A 26,730-nucleotide genomic window follows, 5' to 3' on the forward strand; every position below is an offset into this window, starting at 1 on the left:
TTTGATGAGAAAAGTGCAGATCAATCCCAGAACAACAGCAAAGGAGCTTGTGAAGATGCTGGAGGAAACAGGTACAAAAGTGTCTATATCCACAGTAAAAACCAGTCCTACTACGACATAACCTGAAAGGCCGCTCAGCAAGACACTGCTCCAAAACCGCCATAAAAAAAGCCAGACTACGGTTTGCAACTGCACACGGGGACAAAGATCGTACTTTTTGGAGAAATGTCCTCTGGTCTAAAAATAGAACTGTTTGGCCATAATGACGATTGTTATGTTTGGAGGAAAAATGTGGAGGCTTGCAAACCAAAGAACACCAATCCAACCGTGAAGCACGGGGATGGCAGCACCATGTTGAGGGGTTGCTTTGCTGCATCAGTCAGGAAGTTTAAGCTTGGTCTTCCAAATGGACATTGACCCCAAGCATACTTCCAAAGTTGTGGCAAAATGGCTTAAGGACAACAAAGTCAAGGTATTGGAGTGGCCATCACAAAGCCCTATCCTCAAGCCTATAGAACATTTGTGGGCAGAACTGAAAAAGCGTGTGCAAGCAAGGAGGCCTACAAACCTGACTCAGTTACACCAGCGCTGTCAGGAGGAATGGGCCAAAATTCACCCAACTTATTGTGGGAAGCTTATGGAAGGCTACCTGAAATGTTTGACCCAAGTTAAACAATTTAAAGGCAATGCTACCAAATACTAATTGAGTGTATGTAAACTTCTGACCCACTAGGAATCTGATGAAAGAAACAAAAGCTGTAATAAATAATTATCTCTACTATTAATCTGACATTTCACATTCTTAAAATAAAGTGGTGATCCTAACTGACCTAAGACAGGGATTTTTTACTCGGATTAAATGTCAGGAATTGTGAAAAACTGAGTTTAAATGTATTTGGCTAAGGTGTATGTAAACTTCCGACTTCAACTGTATATGTTTTGGGTCGTGGCTCGAATCGTTTTGTCCTTTTGTTGGGCCACATGAAAGCTCCAAAGGTCCCAGCCACACACCTCCCTCACAGCCGGCTCCTATCCAGCCTCTTCTTGGCAGGGTTGGGGTACTGTGGGTTCTCGATGACCCCCTCCCCAAACTTGAGCTCCAGGAAGGCGCGGTGGTTGTTCGGGCCGTAGGCGGTGACGCCGGCGAACGGCATCGGCACCAGCGGCTGCAGGAAGTGCTCGGGGAACTCCACATCCTGCGTGTGCTCCATCCACGTGTCTTTGGTCATGACGCCGTTCCGCGGGTAGAAGGGCCACAGGTCCACGTGGAGGTGGTTGGCCTCGCTGTATTGCACCCGGTAGAAGTCCCCCTCCACTGCCCGCTCCCACACATAGCCGTTAGCATCCACCAGAGAACCAGAGTCCAGGTTCTTCAGGTAGTCACAGTTGGGCACGTCCTCCAGGTAGATGCCCAGGTCCACATCATAGTCCCAGGGGATGATGTCCTGGTGGCGGGCCGCCCCCAGCAGGGAGCCTCCTTCCAGCCAGTAGCGCACCCCGGAGCTCTCCAGGATGTTGATCACATACTTGGTGGTCTCGCGGAGGGCACGCAGGCAGCAGGGAGGTGTCCAGCGCTCCAGGTACAGGTACTCAGGGGTGTCGTCCCGGACCGTACCGAAGCAACGCTCCGTCTCCTTCCCACAGCCGTGCCACTGCTCCTTCCCATCAGCCAGTAGGAGACGCTTCAGCCCAAAGTTCCTCATCAGCTGGCTAGTGGTCTCCTTCAGATGGCTGTCTGCCTTCCACTGGTTGTGGGCTGAGCTGAAGAGAGGCCGGTGGCTGGGGGAGAAGCAGGGGCTCTCCAGGAGCTTGACCTTCCAGCCATGCAGGGAGGTCTGGATGAAGAGCGAGGGCAGCAGGGGCCTCCCCAGTGGGACAGACAGGTTGAAGAGGTCCTCAGAGCGGATGAGGACCACCACGTCCCCCTGAAGGGCTGTACACACGCTACCACTGGTCCCAGACGCCAATGTGGAATAGGTGGCCGTCCACTCTCTAAGGCTGACCCGCAGGTGCAGGCACTGAACGGTCGAGCGTGCCAACACTGGGGAAGCCACCAGCCTCACGGGCCCCCCACCCTCCCCCTCCAGCTCCCGGATCAGCCTCTCCACAGCCCGGCCCTGCTCCAGCTCCACCCCGTCAGGCACCAGCAGCACAAACTCTGTCTGAACGTGGAACTCTGGCCGGTGGGCCTGCGGAGGCTGCTCAGGGCTGGGGGAGAGCACCAGGAGACGGGCCCCCTCGGGGAGAGACAGAGGGGGGTAGGGCGGGGTGTCAGACACAGCCAGGAAGGGCAGCTCAGGTCTCTGGTGCAGGAAGGAGCGTGCCACATCACCGACGTAGTTCTCAAAATTCTCAAACTCGCGTAGGAGGACAGTCACACGAGGGCCGTGGCTGTTCCCCTCTCCCCCGACACCTCCAACGCCAACCATCCCCGCACCAACCCCTATCAGGCCCCCCATGCCGCCCTCCAGCCCGGAAGCAGGTAAGGCAGCCTTCCTGGAGCCCCTTCCTGGGTCCCGGCGTTTCTCCATCATCTGCTGCTGGGCTTGGGACACATAGTAGAGGATGAGCAGGTTCAGAGCGATGGCTCCAGTCAGAAGGCCCTGGCAGAAACTCACTCGCATGGCACCTCCTGCTGCGCTCGTCTGGCTCAGGGAAAGGAGAAGGTATAGGATGGAGCTCTTTATTCAGAAAGCCTGTCCATAAACATCAGGACCCCATCGGTAAAGAGCTACACCCTATGTGCATCGGAAGAGTAATGGCCAACTGCTGGAATAGCTGAAATACACAGAAAACACAGGAATATAAAATGAGTCCTAAAACAAAAGGGTTTCTAAAGCACTTCAGGTGGCTGTGATAGGTTTTAGAGGCTGTAGTCTAGTTTATTACATTATATTCAAACGTCAAGGGACTAGGTGCAGTGTGTCTCCCATACATGTACTGGATTGCCCTAGTTCTCTTCGGCCAATACTTTGACCTAGATTGTAACCGTAACTATAAATTACAGCCAAAATGAGCCACAGAGATGCTTCAAATTGATGCTCCGTGTAAGTATAGGCCTATGCTCCCTTCTAGAATTGCTACCGTAGTCTGTCAAGTATTGCTACAGCAATACTACCACATTTCCAGTACCTAGAACTGTGTCTGCATCATGCAATGTACTTTTTATGCTGTCAATTTAATGCTGACAGTAGACTACACCTATGCTGCATGGCTTCAATGCAACCATGATCATTCTCCATCATTTCATAAAGACCACCCCACAAAATGACCCCTATAAACGCTTCATTATGCAGGACTCGTTTGTCTTCCAATGTGAATCACGTTCTCCCCGTTATATTGCCTAACATTCTCCAACTCGTTAGAATGAAATAGCATACAAACCATAATGCGCGGAGCGTTACGTCGAATTCGCTCGCTGTGTGGAAAGGTTGCTGAGCCAAGCACAAACACGGAGACACCACCTGTGCAATAGCGCTTACTGACAGTGTAAAATATGAATGTTATACTGACAAATAAACTAAAGAAGTGTTCATAGACTGGGAGTTTTAGATTATTATCAACACCGCGGTCTGTAACGTTATACCCTTGCTTTGTTGTTTCGGAAACGACACACAGGAAGCTTGCGTGAGATCACAATATGGCAGGAAGCGACGTCCCTGGTTACTGTAACGGGAGAGAGAGGGGAAAAACGACCCCCCCCTCTGTAGTAGATTTGCTCTTAGCTCATTTTTTGGCACCGTTCCTCCACGGGAGTTCTTGCGTTTACTCTTTACGCGAGAGAGGAAGAAAGAAGGGTCGAGCGTTAGTGCTGGGTTTGTGAGGGACGGGGTTGTTGTTATTGTTATCGCTGCTTGTTTTCCCCACCTCCCTGTCCTGGCGAAAGCTCAAAGCGCTAAAATGGAGGCGGAAAGATCAGGCGGAGTAGCAGGGGGAACGAACCAGAACTCTGGAGGCAGCGGCGTGGGGCGCAACCCGAACGGGCCGAAATCGGTGCTCGGGCAGGCGACAACAGCAGCGGCAGCGGCAGCGATGGCTGGATCTTCGCAGCCTCGAGAACCACAAGACGGCGACGCAGGCCTATCGCTTCCCGGGATCTTGCACTTTATCCAGTTCGAATGGGGACGCTTCCAGACCGAGAAATATCGTTGGGAAGCCGAGCGAGATGAACTCAGGGTAATTATAGTGTTATCATCAAGCAATAGCCGTGTAGACTATGTATTAATAGCTAGTCACGATTGAGAAAAAAGCTAGCCTAGCATTGCCAACATCCCACAGAAGTCACGATCGCTCCTCAATACTTTCCCCAATCGGACAGCATTACTGTCCACATAATCGCGAACCTATTCACCCCTATGCTCCTGGATAGCAGTTCTCTAAAGCTTTTTTTGTGTGATCAAAGCAAACCCAATATTTGGGGGTTCCAAAAAAAATGTCACCGTTCTTGACTAGTCTAAAACACTGGGTTGTGGATTTATTTAATGTACAGCATCATTCACAAGACGCTCAATTATCCATGTGTTTCACATTGAGGCGCAGTCACTGTCCGAGCCACACGCTGATCTCAACGCAGCCAGACATATAGTCCACATTGTCTAATTATAGCGGATCACACAGGTGGCGGTGTCAATAGGCTTTGTAGAGTTGCCCCAACGGTAATTAACGCCAGATGGTTCTTCAACCCCATCATGGTTTCTATTTTTCTCTCTGTGAGATTACGGTGGGTCACGTGACTCACTGTCAATTACAACGGATTCAGTGATGCGTCTGTAAATCCCGGACACACACACACACACACACACACACACACACACACACACACACACACACACACACACACACACACACACACACACACACACACACACACACACACACACCAAAAAGACCGAAGACCGATGACGTAATGCGGTTCTTCCGCCGTTTACACACGTTCACATGTACACTCATGCCTGCCTGGGGAGTGCAAAGCGTTTTTTAAATGTATTGCTTTCCCCATCATGTGGCCTTACTCCTGTCAACACGTTTAATTATAAGGATGCTGAATGAACATGAGCTGATGAAATACGAGTTTGCTTGATTATTTACAGTAGCCTAAAGGTCTGTCTAGAAAAGCAATACCATTCCACTGCTGTCAGTGTATTTCACTCTACCCTATAGGCTATAGCCTAGTTAGAAGTAGGAACTTTATATAATATGGATGAAACATAACAAACTGGCCGTGCTGATCTTATAGCAGTGTGGGGGATTGAAGTCAGAAGTATGTCACCACCACCACTCGAGTCTTACTGGGAAGGATTACTGTGCGTGAACGTGAGTGTGTGTGTGGTCTGATTTTCACAGGCTCAATTAGCAGCAGAACTCGGGCCAGGAGAGAGAGAGAGAGAGATAGAGAGAGGAGCGTTTGGGTGCCCTGTTCAAACAGTAGCCCAGCAGTTTACATAAGAGGACACCAGTGGCTGCTAAAATAGGGAAAGCCCTGTGGCACACACACACACACACACACACACACACACACACACACACACACACACACACACACACACACACACACACACACACACACACACACACACACACACACACACACACACACACACACACACACACACACACACACACACACACACACACACACACACACACACACACACACACACACAGCCTCCATGAACATATACACAGAACACACAACCCTATACAGAATAATAGCCTACAGTTTCCTCTGGGCTAGTGCTCTGTCTCAAACCAAAAGTTGATTGATGACTGCCTGGTGTGTGGAAAACAGTGGCCTTCCCTGCCACGTGACTGTGTGCGTATGTGACATTGACAGGGCGTGTATGGTGTGCCAGTGGTATCTTTTTTAGGGCTGAATCGTGTCGTTAAACGGGAACACCTGTGTGGCACTCTGTCTCCTGTGACAGCCAGCCAGGCTGTGGCGGGGCTGGGCCGAGCAGTTGGCTAGGCCAGGTGTGACCTAACGTAGCAGGCGTTTCTTTATATTTTATATATAATATATATTTTTATTCTGCATTGTTCAACCAATCCAGTTCAGTGTCGCCTTGTTGACGCCCAAAAGCGTAGGTCACGTCACAGGCTCTCTCAATTTCTCTGAAAACCAGATGCATCCGGTTGTCATTGACCCCCGCGAAGGGTGGGCCCTTTGTGACGTCCCCAGAGCAGAGCCACAGGGCCATGTGACCACAGCCAGCAGGCCGTGCCAGGGGACAGACAGACAGGTGGCACAGCTCTGGGCCCTGTTATTCATCACTGATCTCGCATGACCGGGGATAGGTCAAAGCTATGTGGCGGCAACCCTGGCTTAATCCTATCCGGTCAGGTAAGATCAGTGATTCCTTTAAGAAAGCGAGGACGAGGGATACTGCTATAAAACCCGCAGGCCTCTCACCTCTGTCAGGCTATATCTGTCCCGTAGAACTGTAGAGGGGGTCCAAATCAAACAAAGTCATTTCTCTACTGAATATCTGAATATACTCCTGCTGAGTCTGTAGAGAAAAGAGTCTCTAAATCTCGTGCCCTACTTCATTAGGCTTAGTACAGTCGGTGCTGATCAAGGACCTACAGCACTCCACGCTGGCTCATAAATGTCAGATTAGATTTCAACGTTGCGATCGCAGTTGCTACTTGCCATAAATGGAAGGACAGAGCGCTTTGTAGCCGTTGACACTCAAAAACAGTGGCACTCCGACTAGTGGTGACTCAGATGACACCACTTCCTGCTGGGGCATGTTAAGTGGGGCCCGTAGTGCCCTTCTCTCAGCTCTAATGAAATGCCCAGTGCTCTCATGCATGACACGCGTATGTACAGTACTGTGCTTCGCTCGCCCCTCGCACACTTCTGGGCTCTCTCACACTTCATTTGGCCTTTCTTTCTCACATTGACACATGCAAAGGCACACATGCACACAAGCGGACTTTTTGCACAACTTAAGCTCTCACACACACACACACACACACACACACACACACACACACACACACACACACACACACACACACACACACACACACACACACACACACACACACACACACACACACACACACACACACACACACACACTCCAGTTCCCTGTCCCAGAAAAGTCCTCTGCTCTACTTGTTGGCTGATGGGTCCCAGAGGGATGGAGGATGACTTAGAGGTAAAGGAGAGGAAGAGCTGCCCTTGACCCTGTTCAGCGGGGGTGGGGGTGGCTGTTCGGGGGTGGGGGCGGGGGGCTGACTGATGAAATGCGCCAGTCAGAACTCCTCAGCAGGCCAACTTCTGAGAGAGCCATACAGAGAGTGCTGTAGTGTTTTTACTCAGAAAGGTAGTTGTTTATCCTATCATTGTGCTAAGACTGTTGTTGGTTTATGTGCCAGTGTTCAACAGGCATGTTTATAACATAGCTGATGCCCTTTATATTACAGGTCACAGCTTTTTCTTTTGGTTCAGGTTGTGACTTAATTTGTCCCAGAGGGCAATTGGTTTTTGGCACCAAGGAGTACGTAGACGTACATACAATGCTAGTGCATGAGTCATGGGTTGGCAGCCGTCAATATCAATATAACATTGCTCATGATCAACCATTAGCAGCAGCAATCGTGTAAAGTAAGGACTACATAGAAGATAAGTAAAGGGCGCTGTGCACATTCTCCAAAATGTCACGTCAATATCATTCAAATGTGCGGATTAAAAAATGCTGACCGCGTTAGCATCATCGGCCCATGTAATGACAACCAAGGCGATAAAACTAGTTAGGACAGACTAACCTCGTCCCTGTATTCACGAGGCCAATGGCCGTAGGGGTCAAAGGTAAATGAGTGCTTGTACCTGTTAGTATTAACAGTTGGGGGAATCTACACCGGGAGCCAGAGGGTAGGACATGGAACTCCTGGTGTCAGGGGCAGGCACAGCCAGACAGGATAGATTCTAACTTCCTCAGCACTCATCTGCTATACAGGTCAGACAGACAACTCTGCTGGACTGCTGTGATCTTAACACTTTTACTATCCTAGCTAGTGCTTTTTTTGTTGGTTGTTGTTGTTTCGATACCAAGGTTACCATGCCAACAGATCAAGGAAAATGGTAGTGTAACGAAGTTCGTCTGTTTGAAGAGAGTCAGACCGAAATGCAGCGTGTAGGTTACTCATGACTTTTAATGAAGATAATGCGGTACATGAAATAACTGAAGACGAAAACAACAAACGAGTGAAACTAATTACAGCCTATCTGGTGACTAACACAGAGACAGGTACAATCACCCACGAAATACAACGCGCACTCAGGCTACCTAAATACGGTTCCCAATCCGAGACAACGAGAATCAGCTGACTCCAATTAGGAATCGCCTCAGGCAGCCAAGCCTAACTAGACACACCCCTAATAATACACACTCCCAATTAATACAAACCCCAATACGAAAATACAACATATAAACCCATGTCACACCCTGGCCTACCCAAACATATAACAAAAACACAAGATACAATGACCAAGGCGTGACAGAACCCCCCCCTAAGGTGCGGACTCCGGGACGCACCTCAAGAGCAAAGGGAGGGTCCGGATGGGCGTCTGTCCATGGTGGCGGTTCTGGCTCGGGACGTGGACCCCACTCCATAAATGTCCTAGTTCCTCCCCTTCGCGTCCTAGGATAATCCACCTTCTCCGCCGACCATGGCCTAATAGTCCTCACCCTGATCCCCACATAACTGAGGGGCAGCTCGGGACCGAGGGGCAGCTCGGGACAGAGGGGCAGCTCGGGACAGAGGGGCAGCTCGGGACAGAGGGGCAACTCAGGACAGAGGCGCAGCTCGGGACAGAGGGGCAGCCCGGGACAGAGGGGCAGCCCGGGACAGAGGGGCAGCCCGGGACCGAAGCAGCCCGGTACTGAGGGGAAGCCCGGTACTGAGGGGGAGCCCAGTACAGAGAGGGAGCCCAGTACAGAGAGGAAGCCCAGTACTGAGAGGCAGCCCAGTACTGAGAGGCAGCCCAGTACTGAGAGGAAGCCCAGTACTGAGAGGAAGCCCAGTACTGAGAGGAAGCCCAGTACTGAGAGGAAGCTCAGTACTGAGAGGAAGCTCAGTACTGAGAGGAAGCTCAGTACTGAGAGGAAGCTCCAGTAAATCCTGGCTGGCTGGTGGAACTGGATGATTCAGGTTGTCTGGCCGATCTAGAAGATCTTGGCAGACTGGCACTTCTGGCGGATCCTGGCAGACTGGCACTTCTGGTGGATCCTGGCAGACTGGTGACGCTGGGCCGACTGGCGGCGCTGGGCAGACAGGAGACTCCGGCAGCGCAGGAGAGGAGAAAGGCTCTGGCTGCGCTGAACAGGCGAGGCGCACTGGAGGCCTGGTGCGTGGTGCTGGAACTGGTGGTACTGGCGCGAGGACACGCACAGGAAGCCTGGTGCGGGGAGCTGCTACCGGAGGACTGGTGTGTAGAGGTGGCCCTGGATAGACCGGACCGTGCAGGCGCACTGGAGCTCTTGAGCACCGAGCCTGCCCAAGCTTACCTGGCTCGATGCCCACTCTAGCCCGGCCAATAGGAAGGGCTGGTATGTGTCGCAGCTGGCTCTGCACCCGCACTGGAAACACAGTGCGCTCCATAGCATAACACGGTGCCTGCCCGGTCTCACTAGCCCAATGGTGAGCACAGGGAGTATGCGCAGGTCTCCTACCTGGCATAACTATTCTCCCTTTTAGCCCCCCCAATATTTTTTTTGGGGTGACTTTCCGGTTTCCAACCGCGTCGCCGTGCTGCCTCCTCATACTTGCGCCTCTCCGCTTTAGCTGCTTCTATTTCCTCCTTGGGACGGCGATATTCTCCCGGCTGCGCCCAGGGTCCTTTACCGTCTAATTCCTCCTCCCATGTCCAAATCTCCAAATGATGCAGTCTCTCCCATTGCAACTGCTCTTCACGATTAACAGGGAGAGTAGGCTCAGGTCTGATTCCTGACTCAGCCACTCTCTCTCTGCGCTTTCCCCCGTTACCTTCGGTTTTCGCTCTGTATAACCGTGCTTTCCTTTTTGATTCCATACGTGTATAGCCCTCTTCGCATTGCTGTAGGGAATCCCAGGCGGGCTCCTGCACTCGCTCTGGGTCAACCGCCCACCTGTCGATTTCTTCCCACGTCGTATAATCCCTGCTTCTGCCGTCCATAACGTCCTCCTTTAGATCCTGCCAGTTCACACGCTGCTCGGTCTGTGAATGGTGGTGGGTGATTCTGTAACGAAGTTCGTCTGTTGTTTGAAGAGAGTCAGACCGAAATGCAGCGTGTAGGTTACTCATGACTTTTAATGAAGATAATGCGGTACATGAAATAACTGAAGAAGAAAACAACAAACCCCAATACGAAAATACAACATATAAACCCATGTCACACCCTGGCCTACCCAAACATATAACAAAAACACAAGATACAATGACCAAGGCGTGACAGGTAGGACCGACTCAATGTACGCTTTATAAAAGGGAGTCTTCGAGGTCCTGTCAACCTGGAACTTTTGCCCGTTTCCTGAGACAAAAAAAAGGTGTCGCTGGTACTTCTCGCACATCATGTCAGTGTTGGACTCAAAGCTCAATTGATCATCAATCATGGTCCCAAGGTACTTCTAATTGGCTACGGTGTCTACCACCTGGGCCATAAGGATAGTGTTCTGAGAGGTAGGGAGTTGACACCTGAAGTCGATACACATATCTTTTGGTTTTTGTCACATTCAGTTTTAGGAAACCGCCGTGGTACCAATGAACAAACTCCTCAACAGGCCCCGAGGCTAGTTTCATCGGCATGAAGCAGACAGAGTATTTCTGAGTCGTCCGCAAACTTTAGGGTGTGCTGGTTCTTGTACTGGCTATGGCACTCATCAGTGTGCAGGATATAGAGGTGGGGCGAGGACACAACCCTGGGGTGAGCCTGTTGAGAATGACCGCTTCCCTGCCAGGCTCCCATGCAACCTCACTCTCTGGGTTCTGCTAGTAAGACAGTCAATGATCCAGTCCACTACATTAGAGTCTACACTAAAACGATTAGGGAGTTTTGTTCGTAGACCTTGCGAGACACTACGTGACCAAAAGTATATGTGGACACCCTGCTAGTCGAACATCTCATTCCAAAATCATGGCCATTAATATGGAGTTGGTCCTCCCCCCTTTGCTGCTAGAGCAGCCTCCTCTCTTCTGGGAAGGCTTTCCACCAGATGCTGGAACATCGCTGCACTAAGAGCGTTAGTGGGGTCAGGCACTGATGTTGTGCAACGATTAGGCCTGGCTCACAGTCGGCGTTCCCATTCATCCCAAAGGTGTTTTGATGGGGTTAAGGTCAGGGCTCTGTGCAGGTCAGTCAAATTCTTCCACACCACCAATCTCGGCACACCATTTCTGTGTGGACCTCGCTGCCAGATTGTGAAGCGCGATTCCACTGCTCCAGAGTCCAATGGCTGCGAACTTTACACCACTCCAGCCGACATTTGGCGTTGTGCATGGTGAACTTAGGCTTGTGTGCGGCTGCTCGGCCATGGAAACCCATTTCACAAAGCTCCCGAGGAACAGTTCTTGTGCTGAAGTTGCTTCCAGAGGCCGTTTGGAACTCGGTATTGAGTGTTGCAACTGAGGACAGCCAATTTTTACACGCTATGCACTTCGGCAGTCCTGTTCTGTGAGCTTGTGGCCTACCACTTCGTGGTTGTGTCCTTATTGCTCCTATACATTTCCACTTCCATCAAACATTTACAGTTGACTGAAGCAGCTCTAGCCGGGCAGAAATGTGAAGAATTTGCTTGTTGGAATGGTGGCATCCTATGACGATGCCACGTTGAAAGTCACTGAGCTCTTCAGTAAGGCCATTCTACTAACATTTTTTTGTCTATGGAGATTGCATGGCTGTGTGCTCAATTTTATACACCTGTCAGCAATGGGTGCAGGTGCGGAGAATCCACTCATTTGAAGGGGGGGGGGGTCCAAATACGTGTGTGTGTATATATAGTGTATAGTGTATATGCTTGAACTTTTGATGTGGTTTTGATCACTGATCTGTAGGGAAGTCATCAGAGTGAACTAAATGGCATAAAGTAGACTCCTTCTCTCACATCTATTGGCCACACTTCCAGACTCAGGATCTACTCCCATACTTTTGAAATACATCATCCCTCCCTCCCTCCCTCCCTCCCTCCCTCCCTCCCTCCCTCCCTCCCTCCCTCCCTCCCTCCCTCCCTCCCTCCCTCCCTCCCTCCCTCCCTCCCTCCCTCCCTCCCTCCCTCCCTTCCATGAGGTCCTTGCTGATCTGTATATGGTTGGATGGCCCGGGTGAAGTTCAATTCCCACCTTATTTCTGTCCGCAGTCCAGCTCTTCCAGCAAGGAAGGAAGGAAGGAAAGGTGCGTGTTTAAAATGGGGCCCCTGGATTGGACAAGATCCTGTTGTTCAGACAGGGAGGGGACGCGATGTTCATGGATCGTCATGGTACTCTGACATGGACAGATGATGTGCTCCTCCTGTGCGTACACTGTACCACAACACACACACACACACACACACACACACACACACACACACACACACACACACACACACACACACACACACACACACACACACACACACACACACACACACACACACACACACACACACACACACACACACGGCAAGTAAAGCCATGTCAGATTGCAGGGTGCCAGTGGAAACAGAAGTGGGAATATATATTTCCAAGAATGTCGGGGACAGTGGGAGAGATGACTGATGCTTATCTGGGATGACAGGGACACTCCAAAGAAGTGTGTGTAAAGAAGACGTGTGTGTGTGTGTGCGCGCGCGTGTGCGTGTGTGTGCGTGTACAAAGCGTTAGAAAAATGGCTGCACCCAACACAGTGCATCTACCCGGTAGCTCCCTTCACTACCCGGCTTGGCCTCTGCTATACCCAGACGGACACAGCTCTGAGCATAGTGCCCTTCAGGTCTATTTTAGTACCGGGAGTCTGTAGGCGTGACATGTAGCTGCTGCTAAACCAGATAGAACGCTTCAATCTGAAACGCACGGGAGGTGCTGCACTCAAAGCGATGCGTCATCAGCAGAGGTCGTTTCGGTTCGCAGTAGCACCGTCACATTCTTCTTGTTTGCGCGAGTACGGTTCGCGTATCCCAGCCTTGTGCAGACCGCCATTGTAGACGTGCCGGCGGCATTTTTAGACCTCTCTACTTTTCTGGGGCCCGGGAAGAGCGATTGGACCACACACACGCACTTCTCTCCTCACGATGGTTTCCCCTCCAGATGTCTGGGTTTGCTGGTCAGGAGAAGTTCTAAATACAGAACGCCACTCCGTCCACAACCCGCTACTTAGCCCGGTGCTCGGTTGCGGAGCCAAACCAACGGTATTTCTGCACTGTACGTTGTATTTGTTTGAGTGGTCCAAACAAACTTCGCCTGGGATGTGCCATGCTCAGTAATGTTGTGTGTGTGTGTGTGTGGGTGGGTGTGTGTGTGTGTGTGTGTGTGTGCTCATATGCTTGACCTGTGCGTGTGTGCGCGCGCAGGCTCAGGTGACGTTCCTGCAGGGCGAGAGGAAGGGGCAGGAGAACATGAAGCAGGACCTGGTCAGGCGGATTAAGATGTTGGAGTACGCCCTTAAACAAGAGAGGTCAGACGCACGCACGCACACAGACACACACAGACACACACACACACACAGTGTAAGGCTTGGGTAACACTGCCATCTTGTGGTTCTTCCTCTCTCTGCAGGTCCAAACACCAGAAGCTGAAGACAGGCAGTGACCAGAGCCCAGGGGAGAAGAAACCAGAGGCAGAGCAAGGTATGCAGGCTCTATGATGACCTTATGTAAACTCTACGTATGCTCTAGGCCAGGGGTGTCAAACTCATTTTGCCCCGGGGGCCGTATTCGGTCTTCAAGAACATTTTGTGGGGTTATATTTCCTCGCCATCCAAATGTGCAAAAAATGAGTCCTTCTAGCCATAATTTGATGCTCCCTGACTTTCTACCTTTAATTTCTGTGATTGTTAGCAAGTTGGACACAGTCAAGAAACTGTACGAATGTAGGTCCTTTATCAGTTCTACTAATTTCTGTTTTGGTCTTTAGAAAGTATATTAACACACAAAAACATGAATATTTTTTCACTCAAATCACCAACAGGCCGGATTGGACCCTCTCGGATGGTCTAATGATTGGTTCACAATGTAGCCTTGATCTAATGCATTCTAAAGCAGAACTAGTAACTTCCCTATGCTTCTGTTTCCACGTTTTCACCATTGAAATGTGTGTGTGTGTGTGTGTGTGTGTGGAGCTGTAAGTGTATCTCTGGTGATTCCTTCTGTTATATCAGCGCTTCCTCCTCTAATTGACTCGTCCTGTACCCCGCAGTGCCTAATGGGCCAGCAGAGTCTGAATCTGAGCCAGCCAATCAGATGTCCTGGAAGGAGGGCCGTCAGCTACTGCGCAAGTAAGACTTTCTCCCCATAGCGGGAGCAAGGCCTCCTCCCCGTAGCGAGAGCAAGGCTTCCTCCCCGTAGCGAGAGCAAGGCTTCCTCCCCGTAGCGAGAGCAAGGCCTCCTCCCCGTAGCGAGAGCAAGGCCTCCTCCCCGTAGCGAGAGCAAGGCCTCCTCCCCGTAGCGAGAGCAAGGCCTCCTCCCCGTAGCGAGAGCAGGGCCTCCTCCCCGTAGCGAGAGCAGGGCCTCCTCCCCGTAGCGAGAGCAGGGCCTCCTCCCCGTAGCGAGAGCAGGGCCTCCTCCCCGTAGCGAGAGCAGGGCCTCCTCCCGTAGCGAGAGCAGGGCCTCCTCCCCGTAGCGAGAGCAGGGCCTCCTCCCCGTAGCGAGAGCAGGGCCTCCTCCCCGTAGCGAGAGCAGGGCCTCCTCCCCGTAGCGAGAGCAGGGCCTCCTCCCCGTAGCGAGAGCAGGGCTTCCTCCCCGTAGCGAGAGCAGGGCTTCCTCCCCGTAGCGAGAGCAGGGCTTCCTCCCCGTAGCGAGAGCAGGGCTTCCTCCCCGTAGCGAGAGCAGGGCCTCCTCCCCGTAGCGAGAGCAGGGCTTCCTCCCCGTAGCGAGAGCAGGGCCTCCTCCCCGTAGCGAGAGCAGGGCCTCCTCCCCGTAGCGAGAGCAGGGCCTCCTCCCCGTAGCGAGAGCAAGGCCTCCTCCCCGTAGCGAGAGCAAGGCCTCTTCCCCGTAGCGAGAGCAAGGCCTCTTCCCCGTAGCGAGAGCAAGGCCTCCTCCCCGTAGCGAGAGCAAGGCCCTCCTCCCCGTAGCGAGAGCAAGGCCCTCCTCCCCGTAGCGAGAGCAAGGCCTCCTCCCCGTAGCGAGAGCAAGGCCTCCTCCCCGTAACGAGAGCAAGGCCTCCTCCCCGTAGCGAGAGCAGGGCCTCCTCCCCGTAGCGAGAGCAGGGCCTCCTCCCCGTAGCGAGAGCAGGGCCTCCTCCCCGTAGCGAGAGCAGGGCTTCCTCCCCGTAGCGAGAGCAGGGCTTCCTCCCCGTAGCGAGAGCAGGGTTTCCTCCCCGTAGCGAGAGCAGGGCTTCCTCCCCTTAGCGAGAGCGGCACTGTCCTCAACACCTTCAAACAAACTGTTGAGTCTGAATGAAGAGGCTGATCGTGTGTGTCCATGGTTTGCTCGTGTGTGTGTTCGGTGTGTGTGTGTGTGTGTGTGTGTGTGTGTGTGTGTGTGTGTGTAGGTACCTGGAGGAGGTGGGCTACTCGGACACCATCCTGGACATGCGCTCGAAGCGTGTGCGCTCCCTGCTGGGTCGTACCAGTCCCGAGGCTAACGGCGCCCCGGCCAGCAGCGAGCAGCAGCCCGCCCCGGACCCCGAGCCCCTGGCAGGGGGGGAGTCACTCCTCATCAGACAGATAGAGGAGCAGATCAAGAGGTGAGACCCCCAACACGCACAGCCCTGTCCTGGGTGTAGGGTGCTGTGGACAGTGATGAATGGAAGCTTGTCTCCATGGTAGTCACTGTGAAGTTGATCAGTACTCTGTCTGTGTTGGTGTATTGCATATTCTTTGTCAAATTCCTATAACTGTCAGTATTGTTGCTGGGAGTTGTGTGTTGCCGCTGATGTGTGTGTGTGTGTGTGTTGGTAGGAACGCGGCGGGGAAGGATGGTTCTAAGGAGCGCCTGGGTGGTTCCGTGCTGGATAAGATCCCATTCCTACACGGCTGCCAGGATGACGATGAGGATGACAGTGATGAGGAAGATGACTTCCAGGGCATGGGCGCGGACCGTATAGACGGGCAGCGCAACAAGAACAAGAAGCCGCGCGTTAAGGTTCGGATCACGTCAACACGACAAAGTGTGTGTGTGTAATTATACCCCCGTGTGTGTGTGAGAGAGTGCATTAAAGGTCTTCTCTCTCTCTGTGTGTGTGTGTAGATGGGGACTGAGCCCACGACCACAGACCTGGACCCTGATGATGAGGAGGAGGATGAAGACGACTCGGAGGATGCCCTGAGCGAGTTTGACTTCCTGGGATCAGGGGAGGAGGGGGAGGGGGCGGGAGAGGCCCGGATCTCAGGGGACGGCCGGGAGTTAGGTACGCCGTCATCATAGCAACCGCCTCAACCACACCTGTCTGTCAAGCTTTCTGTCTGTCTTCTGTCTGTCTGTCTTTTCTGTCTGTCTGTCTGTCTGTCTGTCCCTCTCTCTCTTTCTAGGGAGTTATATGTTCTGTACACTCACCTCTACTGCCAATAAACCATTGTCTATGGTGAACCATTGTCTGTGTGTCTCTATCACATTTGTTGTTTGACGTTGTCATCCACGTGTCTCTCTCTCGATCTGAGGCAATGTGTTCTGTTGGCATAACGCATGCTGTTTGGTGTCTGTCTACTTTCTCTCTTCATCCGCCTCGTGGCCTGTCTCTCGGTCCGTGTCTCTTCGTCTGTTTGTGGGTTTCTCTCTTTCTGTCTCTCTTCGCTCATCGTCTCCTTCTGTGTGCATGGCCATGTGTTCTTTCACCCTTTACTTCTCTTTGTCTGTCTCTCTCTCTCTGCATGACTGTGTGTTTCTCTCTCTCTCTCTCTCTCTCTCTCTCTCTCTCTCTCTCTCTCTCTCTCTCTCTCTCTCTCTCTCTCTCACTCTGCATGACTGTGTGTTGTCTCTCTCTCTCTGCATGACTGTTGTCTCTCTCTCTCTCTATCTCTCTCTGCATGACTGTGTTGTCTCTCTCTCTCTCTCTCTCTCTCTCTCTCTCTCTCTGCATGACTGTGTGTGTTGTGTCTCTCTCCTCTGGCCTGGTTCAGAGAACCGCAGGAACAAGTTACAGGGCTTGATGTCGGACTTCCCCCCCAAACCCTCCCCGCCCCCCTCTGTTTTGGGACAGTCTCGCTCCGGGGAAGGTAAGACAACAGCCGAGCCCCAAAACTCTCTCCCTGTCTGGCTGTGCCAAGTGTTCTACAGTATCCTGTATTATGTCATGTTCTGTGTGAATGCCAGGACGAGTAGCTGCTTCTTTCGCAACAGATAATGGGGATCCTAATAAAATACCAGAGTAGCTCTCTCTCTCTCTCGTCTAATGGAATACTGCTCTGAAGAGGTAATTGTTTTAGTATTGGAAAAAGGGGGGGAAGGGATGTGTTTTTGATCAGATGGTGGTTGATGTGGTCGTGGGTTTAGCATTTGAGAGCCGTTCTTCCTCCGCTCCTTAAAGGTGGCGCTCTGGGTTTTTCCTCCGACGTCTTCATCCTGGACGCCGTCGGGGGCGGAGACATGAACCTGGGGGAGCTGGCTGACCTCACCGTCGCCAACGACAACGACCTCACTGTGGATGTGAGTACTTGAACGCACATACGACAGTGTTTCTCCTACGAATTTTTTTTCCAGCAGTGGTGGCAAAGATTACGTGGTGGGGGGGTGGGGTGGGGGGGGGGCTGAGAGAAGACATTTCAGTTTTAAAGCTCATTTCCTGCAATTCCACACATTTAGCCATGGCTTAGGCCGTGTTCCTATGCTCTCTGAGTGACTCAAACGTAATAACAAAATCAAAGGGGGCCCCGTGCAATGACATTTGGGGAATTTTAGTTTCTCCCTGGCTGTCTAGTCTGTATGTTGGAGGTTGTTGATTTTCAAAGATGATTTTATAGATATTTGGCTCAATTATCTTTTTTACGTACTTTATCTATCAGAGTTTAGTCATTAAAAAAAAAAGTTAGCTGTTGCTAAATGAATACACCCCACCAACGCTCTGACACCTGTGTGCGTGCAGCTACAAGATAACAGGGAGGAGTTCAAGAAGACGTGGAACCCTCGCTTCACGCTGCGCAGCCACTTTGATGCCATCAGAGCGTTGACGTTCCACCCCAGCCAAGCCGTTCTACTCACAGCCTCCGAGGACGGAACCCTGAAGCTGTGGAACCTCAACAAGGCCATACACTCCAAGAAGTAAGAGCCTATAATAGCAGGACCACAACACGCCAATATCAGGGCCTGTCTTCAGAGCGTGTAATCATATAGTTGGAATGCTGATCCAGGATCAGATCCCTCCTGTCCATGTTGTCATCTTCATTGTGATTTTAAAAAGGCATAACTGATCCCAGATCAGCGCTCACTCTTACTCTGAGATGCTTTATGAATACAGGCCCAGGAGTGGGAAAGAAACTGAACGGGGTCTGGTAATTTGCTATAACCCTGCTGTAATGTGTAAATGGATGTTGTTCTTGGCCTCCACAGAAATGCAGCGCTGGACGTTGAACCCATCTACACCTTCAGAGCCCACAGGTGAGCACGGACCACACACACATACACCCGCATGCATGCAAACACACATTTGTTGCAACTATCATGTGTTTCTGGGTTAATAGCTCATCTTTGTGTAATCGTGTGTGTGTGTGTGTGTGTGTGTGTGTGTGTGTACAGTGGTGCAGTTCTGTCTCTGGCAATGGGAGAGGACGGAGACTCGTGCTACAGCGGGGGTCTGGACGGAAGCGTGCGCTGCTGGAAGATCCCTGACATCAACGTGGATCCCTACGACAACTACGGTCAGCCCCTGACCCCTGTCTGACCGCTCTGTCACCTTTTTTTGCTTCCAGTCTACCAGTCTAGCCAGGTTTATCCCCAGCTAACGTATTCAGCTCTGAGTCCGTGGATCACACATGATCAAGTATCATCTCCGTGAAAAAACACATTGACTGACATTAGGGCTGTGGAGGTCAAGGACTTTTGGATGGCGGCTATTGGTCGGCCAAATGACCCCGGTCAGACGCACATTTTGTGCTGCTGCAGGGAGGAGGCATTGCCTAGGACAGGGGTTTTCACTTTTCTTGGGTTGAGGTCGGGTGATTGTGGATGCCAGGTCATCAGATGCAGCGCTCCACAGACAGTGTCACCAGTTAACCAGAATAAAAGTCATTATTTTACACTTAAAAAACACCTTGCTTGTTTCAGCAAGGAGCAACAAAGTTTCATCACGCTGTAGAATCCATTTGTGCGTGTCTCTTTTGTTGTGTAGACCCGGCCATAGAGAGCAGTGTGTTGTCGGGTCATGAGGACTCAGTGTGGGGTCTGACGTACTCTGCCCACCACCAGCGGCTGGCCTCCTGCTCTGCAGACGGGACCGTTCGCATCTGGGCACCCCAGAACTCTGCCCCCTGTCTCTCCGTCTTCAACAAGGAGAAAGGTGTGTGTGTGTGTGTGTCTGTGTATGTTTTTGTGTGTGTGATATCTTAACTCTCTCTCCCTCCCCGCTCAGAGCACGGAACACCCACCTCGGTGGCCTTTGTGAACTCTGACCCCGACCAGGCGGTGGTGTCATTCGACGGCGGCGAGACGCTGCTCTATGACCTCAACACAGAGCAGAGCGTCATGGTCCTGGAGACTGGCACCAAGGACGGTGAGACCTAAGGGCCTGCTCTAATACTGTCAGAATGCTTCCGGTGACCTGGCTGGTCGAGCGGTAGTGCATGTGTACGGTGTTGGCCAGGGGTGTTCAGCGACTGTTTCTTGGCGTTGTGTGTTGTGACCGGATGACAAGCTGCGCCAACCATAAACTAAAAAGGACAGCTATCATGCTTTTAAACAAATTATAGAGTAAAGAAAAAACACAATTATAGATTGCTTTTTATAAATCTTGTTTTGTTGTTGTGTTTAACTGGCGAAAATGCTGTTATAGAGGGCATTTCCTTAGTCGATGTTGTCAGAGGTCACCATGTGGGAAGAACAGGATTATAGACGAGTTCCCCACTAGTAATTACCAGTTGGTGTGCCATTTCAAGTGGACTTTTCCCAGTCGTATGTGGTAAATTCCCTCCGCCCTCGTGGTTACGAACGCACCATGACACCGCCTCCTTCAGTGCCAGATACGCACTTGTGACTCTCATTGAAGGTCTGTAAGCACAGTGCATCTCCCACTCTGGGGTTAATGTAACGGGCTGCCTCTTTTAAGCACGTTCAACACAGGGTGCATCGGCTAATTGATTGAAAACGTTGTCTTATAGAGAGCGGGTACTATAGCTGTTTGCTAAAATGGGTGCAAGGGGGAAGTTTGTAACGTCGTTTTTTGACAACTCAGATTTACCCAAGAGGTCATCGGCCTACAATGCAGTGTCGGCACACCCTATAGGACTAGTGTTTTTACATTTTTAGATATATTAATTCGGTTTCACAGTGCGGACCGAACCGAAGTCCCTGTAGCGAGCGGTTCGGGTACGAATACGTGTAGCCCTTACACCCCTAGTCGGCATAGGTTCAAATCAGGTATACTGCCCTAGGATGCAACCTCTCTTGTCTTTCCCCACTGTCATCCTCTCTCTGTTCAATCAAATCTGAAAATACCTTTTTTCTATATATATATATATATATATATATATATATATTTATAAGGTATTTTTAGATTTTATTTGTATATACTGTGCTACAGACCTTTATGAGAGTCACAAGTGCGTATCTGGCACTGAAGTAGGCAGCGTCATGGTGTGTTCGTAACCATGCGGGGAGAGGGAATTTACCACATACGACTGGGAAAAGTGTATATATATTATATATATATATTGAAAAATGTATCATTCTGTGCCTCTCTTCCTTAAGAGAAGCCAGGAGGATCTCCCTCCAATACTGGTCTGTGTGTGTCTGTGAGCTGATATGTGTGTGTCGCCCCCTGCAGGCAGTAAGCTGATTAACTGTGTGGTCAGCCACCCCTCTGAGCCCATCTCCATCACCGCACACGAGAACCGCACTATCCGCTATCTGGACAACAAGACAGGTCAGCCCCCTGTCCACTGCTAAATCCTACCTTTCTGTAACTATGCCAGAGTTAGGCCTCATCTGTTTCGTCTGGGTCGAACTAGCCCATAGCCACGTTACATTCTTTGACCATTTTAATGAAATGTAATGCCCACCTGCGTGTGTTACCAGGAAAAGTGATCCACTCCATGGTGGCACACCTGGATGCTGTCACCTGTCTGACCACGGACCCCAAAGGCACTTACCTCATCTCTGGCAGTGAGTACCCTGACTTGTAATTGGAACTGGGGGGCAAAAAGTCTGCATTTGATTAGATTTTTGGCCTCTAGCACCACACACCTGGGGGTGGAACACTGTTTCTAACCGCATATCGTTGACGATTCCGCCGCACTCGTAACTGTGCTCTCCGCTTCCCCCTGCAGGCCATGACTGTTCGGTGCGTCTGTGGATGCTGGACAACAGGACGTGTGTGCAGGAGATCACGGCCCACAGGAAGAAGCACGACGAGGCCATTCACGACGTGGCCTTCCACCCCTCGCAGCCCTTCATCGCCTCGGCCGGCGCCGACGCACTCGCCAAGATCTTCGTCTGAGAGGAGGCACAGACGGGGACCATCATCCTCCTTGGTGAGACACTAGGGTACAGAGAGAGAGAGAGAGAGAGTGTGTGTGTGTGTGCTTTATCTTACAATCTGTTACTTTCTTTACAGTTTCTGCTTATATGAACTTGTCCCTTCTTTTCATTACAGCCTGACAAACACAACTTGGCCAGAGGAGAGTGATGACTACAATGGACAAACCTCACCTGCCTACACACGCAATTTTACAGTTACACACACACAGACAGACAGACATCCAGTGACATACACACACGAGACTGTGTCCTGCACCCCACTGGCTGGGTCATCGCCAACAGGACACTATTACCCACAGTTCTCTAGCTGTCCCATGATGCCTCACTAACTTGTTGCAATACTAACCATACTGCTTTTCTAACGACTAATCTGGCTGCTCGGTTTCTTAGGTCAGTTTACTACACTGTAATACTCTGTTAATTTCTACCTTTACAGTCCACTCATGGTTCTAATTAAGGCAGTGTGCGTGTTGACATTGATCACTACACATGCCGATGCATCACCTACTACAATTAGTCACACACACACACACACACACACACACACACACACACACACACACACACACACACACACACACACACACACACACACACACACACACACACACACACACACACACACACACACACACACGCGCGGATTAACATTCAGTTTGAAACTGTGTTTTTTAAAAACGTTTTTTTTTTTTATATATACAAAAAGCTTAGCTCACCAGTTGCTAACACACATAAGTACCTGACTACAGTAGAGTCCAGTCCCCATCAAGTGACGGCGTTAGCCGTTGTCTACTGCAATACAGCGTGGGGTCACAATGCATTTCATTCCAAAGGCTTCTGAGGGTTTTAGTTTGTGTGTGTGTTTTGGAGTCTTCTCCTAGCCAGTGTTGGACAAACAGCTTTAATTTCAGCCTCATCGCCGAGACACTAAGTCTGAGTGTTTGTCTGTCCGGTATTGTACGGTCATCCATTTCAGTAGAATCAAGTTTGATAGGAAATGGGTGTGTGTGTGTGTGTGTGTGTTGCACTTGTTTAATCTTTGGTGCTAAGATCTCGTCAGTCCGAGTCTGAATCAGGGACATGTTTGCATTCGAGGTGTGTGTGTGTGTGTGGAGTAGTCTTTGTCTCACTGGGATATTTGCCATCAACAGTAGCATGAAATGGCTTGTATCATGCGTCACTCTCCAGCCACGCCATCTGTTTGTGTTGAGATACTGTATGGGTCATTTTTTTATCTCATAAGAAGACTAACACGCTATGCTAAGCAGACACTTTTTTTCTACTGGTTTCCTTTTATATATATGTGTGTGTGTGTGTGTGTGTGTGTGTGTGTGTGTGTGTGTGTGTGTGTGTGTGTGTGTGTGTGTGTGTGTGTGTGTGTGTGTGTGTGTGTGTGTGTGTGTGTGTGTGTGTGTGTGTGTGTGTGTGTGTGTGTGTGTGTGTGTGAGTGAGTTGGCATTTCATCAGGATAGCTGGTTTGTGAAAGAGTTTGTGGAGATGATGCCACAGTGGAGACCTCTGACTGAAACGGTTGACTTTGAGAGAAAGTGACACTACTCCCAATATGGCGTCCTGTATTCTCCCTTCCTTAAGTCGGCATCAAGTCAAAATGGTCCTTCGTGCCGGTGTATTTATTTAGGATTGCGCTTGGAAACATTATCCATTGAAATAGCTGTTAGGTTTCTGGTTTCGGTGCGAGTCCTCATAGTGGGAAACTGGCCTCTCTCCAGTGTCAATGGAGCCAGCAGGGGAAATTGCCCCCAGGATATGGGAACAAAAGGCACATAAAGAGCCCTCCTTCCTCTCCCTTTCCTCTATGGAGGGGAAACAAGAACAAACACTACCTAACCCTTAGCCCCCCTTACATTGGCCTCCGACAAATACTGAACTAGACAGGGTTGGTGTCTGTTCACCAAGCAGTCACTTTGGGCTTGGATTATTGTGCCTGTTTTTCTTCCTGGAAGGGAAAACAAGCGTGCGACGCCACTCTGAGCCGCGGGCGACCGCTAAAGACTGGACATCTCGGTCAGAGATCAGGGGTGATGTCGTTAGGTAGCCGGTTTATTTTTTTGAACTTTCCGGGGTGGAGGCAGAGGGAGCCCTACGGGCAGATCTCTGGCTGTGGAAACATGGTTCCACCAGGCCAGGGCAGAGCATGGCAGTAAAGAATTAATGGTCCAGTAGCACCATGTCAATCGGTAACTGGCCCTGAGCTGCCCCCAAACCTACTAATCAACCCCTCTCACACGCCAGAGGGACAGGTTAGAAGTCGTCCCTAACCACTGATTCCAGATCAGATATTTCTTAATCTCCTTAATGGTTAAAGCCAGATTTGTGGCTATGGTTATCTGATCCTAGATCTGTGGTTTAAGGTCAACTTTAACCAACTACAGTACATGCAACAGGGTCACTACAGGGATCCGAGAAATGACTGAGAGGTCAACGTTTTCCTCTCCACTGCAAGACCTTATGGGAAAACACTCTGTGGTCTAGCCAGACGGGTGTCTGCGGGCTTGGTTTAGTACATGTCAGCTTCATGTGTTTGCTAAAACATGATGGTTTCAGATGTATTGGATTTGATGAGGCAGAGAGAATGCCTAAAGTGCTACTGTGGCACATTGTGTGCTGTAATGCTTTGTTGTTGAGAGGATGCTGCACTACATCAGCTGCACTAGACCCCAAGACTAGACCAAGGGGTTATCTGTAGCTCAGCTGTGTCTTAGTGTGGCTGTGGAGACCCAGGGCCCAGTTTCCCAAAAGCATCTTAAAGAGCGACTGACCCTAAAAAAAAAGCAACTTCTCGTTTTTGAAAATGTCCTACATGAGTCAGAAACACGTATTCTACTGTCAAAAATTGACTGCAGAGCGTAAATTTTAGGTCATTTACAAGTCAGTCTCGTCCAAAACCGTTGTTACTAAAGTTGCATTTGAAAACGCTCGTTATTTTCCCGGCTGCCTCAGAACAGCGGAGTGAGTCGTTAGATGCTTTAAAAAAAATATATATATTTTTTTTTTACCCTTCCTCGTCACTTTATACACTAAACAGAAGGTCTCAGCTAAACACAGAATCAAGATGTTTATCTGTCTCTGTGAACGCAGTTTGACTGCTACAAATACAAAGTTGCCAATGTCCTTGCGATTGTTGCAAACCACAAGGTTCCAAAATACCAAACTGAGTTGACTGTGGGGAGCCGACGGACAAACAAAGCTATAAATACAGGCAATAGACGTATGTATATAGACTACATACAGTGCCTCTGGGAAAAGTATTCAGACCCCTTGGCTTCTTCCATACTTTGTTAGGTTACAGCCTGATTCTATAAGTGATTAAATTGTTTGTTCCCCCCTCATCAATCTACACACAATATCCCATAATGACTAAGCAAAAACAGGTTAAAAAAAACGGAAATATCACATGTACATAGGTATTCAGACCCTTTGTTGAAGCACCTTTTGCAGCGATTACAGCCTCGAGTCTTTTTGTATGACGCTACAAGATTGGCACACGTGTATTTGGGGAGTTTCGGGCTCTGGCTGGGCCACTCAAGGACATTCAGGGACTTGTCCCGAAGCCACTCCTGTCGCTGTCCTGTCTGCGGTCCTGAGCGCTCTGGAGCAGGTTTTCATCAAGGATCTTTCTGTACTTTTGCTCCATTCATCTTTAATTTGATCCTGACTAGCTTCCCTGCCATTGAAAAACTTTCCCACAGCTGCCACCACCATGCTTCACCGTAGTTTGGCCGGGCGGCCAGCTCTAGGAAGAGTCCTGGTGGTCCCAAACTTCTTCAATTTAAGAATGATGGAGGCCACGGTGGTGTTCGGGACCTTCAATGCCGCATATTTTTTTTTTGTACCCTTCGCCAGATCTGTGCCTCAACACAATTCTGTCTGTGAACTCTACAGACAACATGACTTGGTTTTTGTTCTTACATGCACTGTCAACTGTAGAACCTTTTATATAGAGAGGTGTGTGCCTTTCCAAATCATGCCCAATCAATTGAATTTACCACAGGTGGACTCCAATCAAGTTGTAGAAACATCTCAATGATGATCAATGGAAACGGGATGTTTTTTCTGTTTTTTATATTTAATACATTTGATAAAATGTCTAAACCTGTTTTTGCTTTCTCATTATGGAGTATTGTGTGTAGATTGCTGAGGATTTTTCTTTATTTAATCCATAACATTGGAAAAAGTCAAGGGGTCTGAATACTTTCTGAAGGCACTGTATATAGGCCTGTTTATCATCAGAAGGTCTCAAATCAGATTCAAATCAATTTCATGCTCAATCAATTGAGTTCTAGTTTGCTGGCTAGCCTACTGTGCAATTTTTACCTCGATACATTTCATGATATGTAATGTGTGCAATGATATGCCAAATCTCTGATTTGTGCATTATTATTGTGTAAGCATTAGAATATGCCGCCTCAATATTTGCAGCCATTAGGTGATAATCTCTCTAGGAGCTGATCCGTTGTCAGTATTGTGAAATTATTATAATGTTAAAGTAAGATATGAATAGACAGAACTGATCCGAGAGCAGTGCTGCCTTTCTTTCGATCCTACCAGTATTGACACATGCTCCAACAACGCACTTGGCGAACGTTCTTTCTACGTTGTGTTTTGGGAAACGCATGTTACATCTTCGGGCGTTGTAGGAACGATGGATTGTTAAAACACTTGTAAACCTAAATTCCATCGCTATCGGGAAACCAGACACCTGAAGTGTCTCACTGCCATTTCTCCTCCCTTCACGTAAATATTGAGACGGCATGAGTGTGTTGGATGAACTCTGCACTCAGTGTCTTTGTGTCAGTCAGTCTACATGTACGTCTGCAGCTTTGAGCTATAGACTGGTCCCGAGACGCTCAAATATGTCCCTCTTCTGAGAACAGACAAATCAATGTGGCAAATGAAACAAAGCGAGAG

The 26,730-nt window shown here is 50.1% G+C and overlaps 2 protein-coding genes across 2 annotated transcripts; one reads left to right on the forward strand and one right to left on the reverse strand.

Annotated features, from left to right (window-relative positions):
- Positions 1 to 814: 814 nt before the first annotated feature.
- On the reverse strand, positions 815 to 4,424 carry LOC124004846 (fukutin-related protein-like). Its single transcript, XM_046313674.1, has 2 exons — positions 3,385 to 4,424; positions 815 to 2,778 (listed from the first exon to the last, which is right to left on the reverse strand). Exon 2 carries the CDS (start codon positions 2,622 to 2,624, stop codon positions 1,017 to 1,019), a length of 1,608 nt encoding a protein of 535 aa, XP_046169630.1. The 5' UTR covers positions 2,625 to 2,778; positions 3,385 to 4,424; the 3' UTR covers positions 815 to 1,016.
- LOC124004845 (striatin-4-like) lies at positions 3,648 to 25,228 on the forward strand. Its single transcript, XM_046313673.1, has 18 exons — positions 3,648 to 4,176; positions 13,531 to 13,634; positions 13,736 to 13,806; positions 14,375 to 14,453; positions 15,668 to 15,862; positions 16,077 to 16,260; positions 16,366 to 16,525; positions 17,235 to 17,330; positions 17,642 to 17,760; positions 18,197 to 18,372; positions 18,661 to 18,708; positions 18,847 to 18,968; positions 19,439 to 19,606; positions 19,679 to 19,819; positions 21,089 to 21,187; positions 21,340 to 21,426; positions 21,591 to 21,794; positions 21,917 to 25,228. Exons 1-17 carry the CDS (start codon positions 3,901 to 3,903, stop codon positions 21,758 to 21,760), a joined length of 2,295 nt encoding a protein of 764 aa, XP_046169629.1. The 5' UTR covers positions 3,648 to 3,900; the 3' UTR covers positions 21,761 to 21,794; positions 21,917 to 25,228.
- Positions 25,229 to 26,730: the final 1,502 nt, after the last annotated feature.

The sequence above is a fragment of the Oncorhynchus gorbuscha genome, linkage group LG19 (assembly GCF_021184085.1).
Source record: "Oncorhynchus gorbuscha isolate QuinsamMale2020 ecotype Even-year linkage group LG19, OgorEven_v1.0, whole genome shotgun sequence".
NCBI lineage: Eukaryota > Metazoa > Chordata > Actinopteri > Salmoniformes > Salmonidae > Oncorhynchus > Oncorhynchus gorbuscha.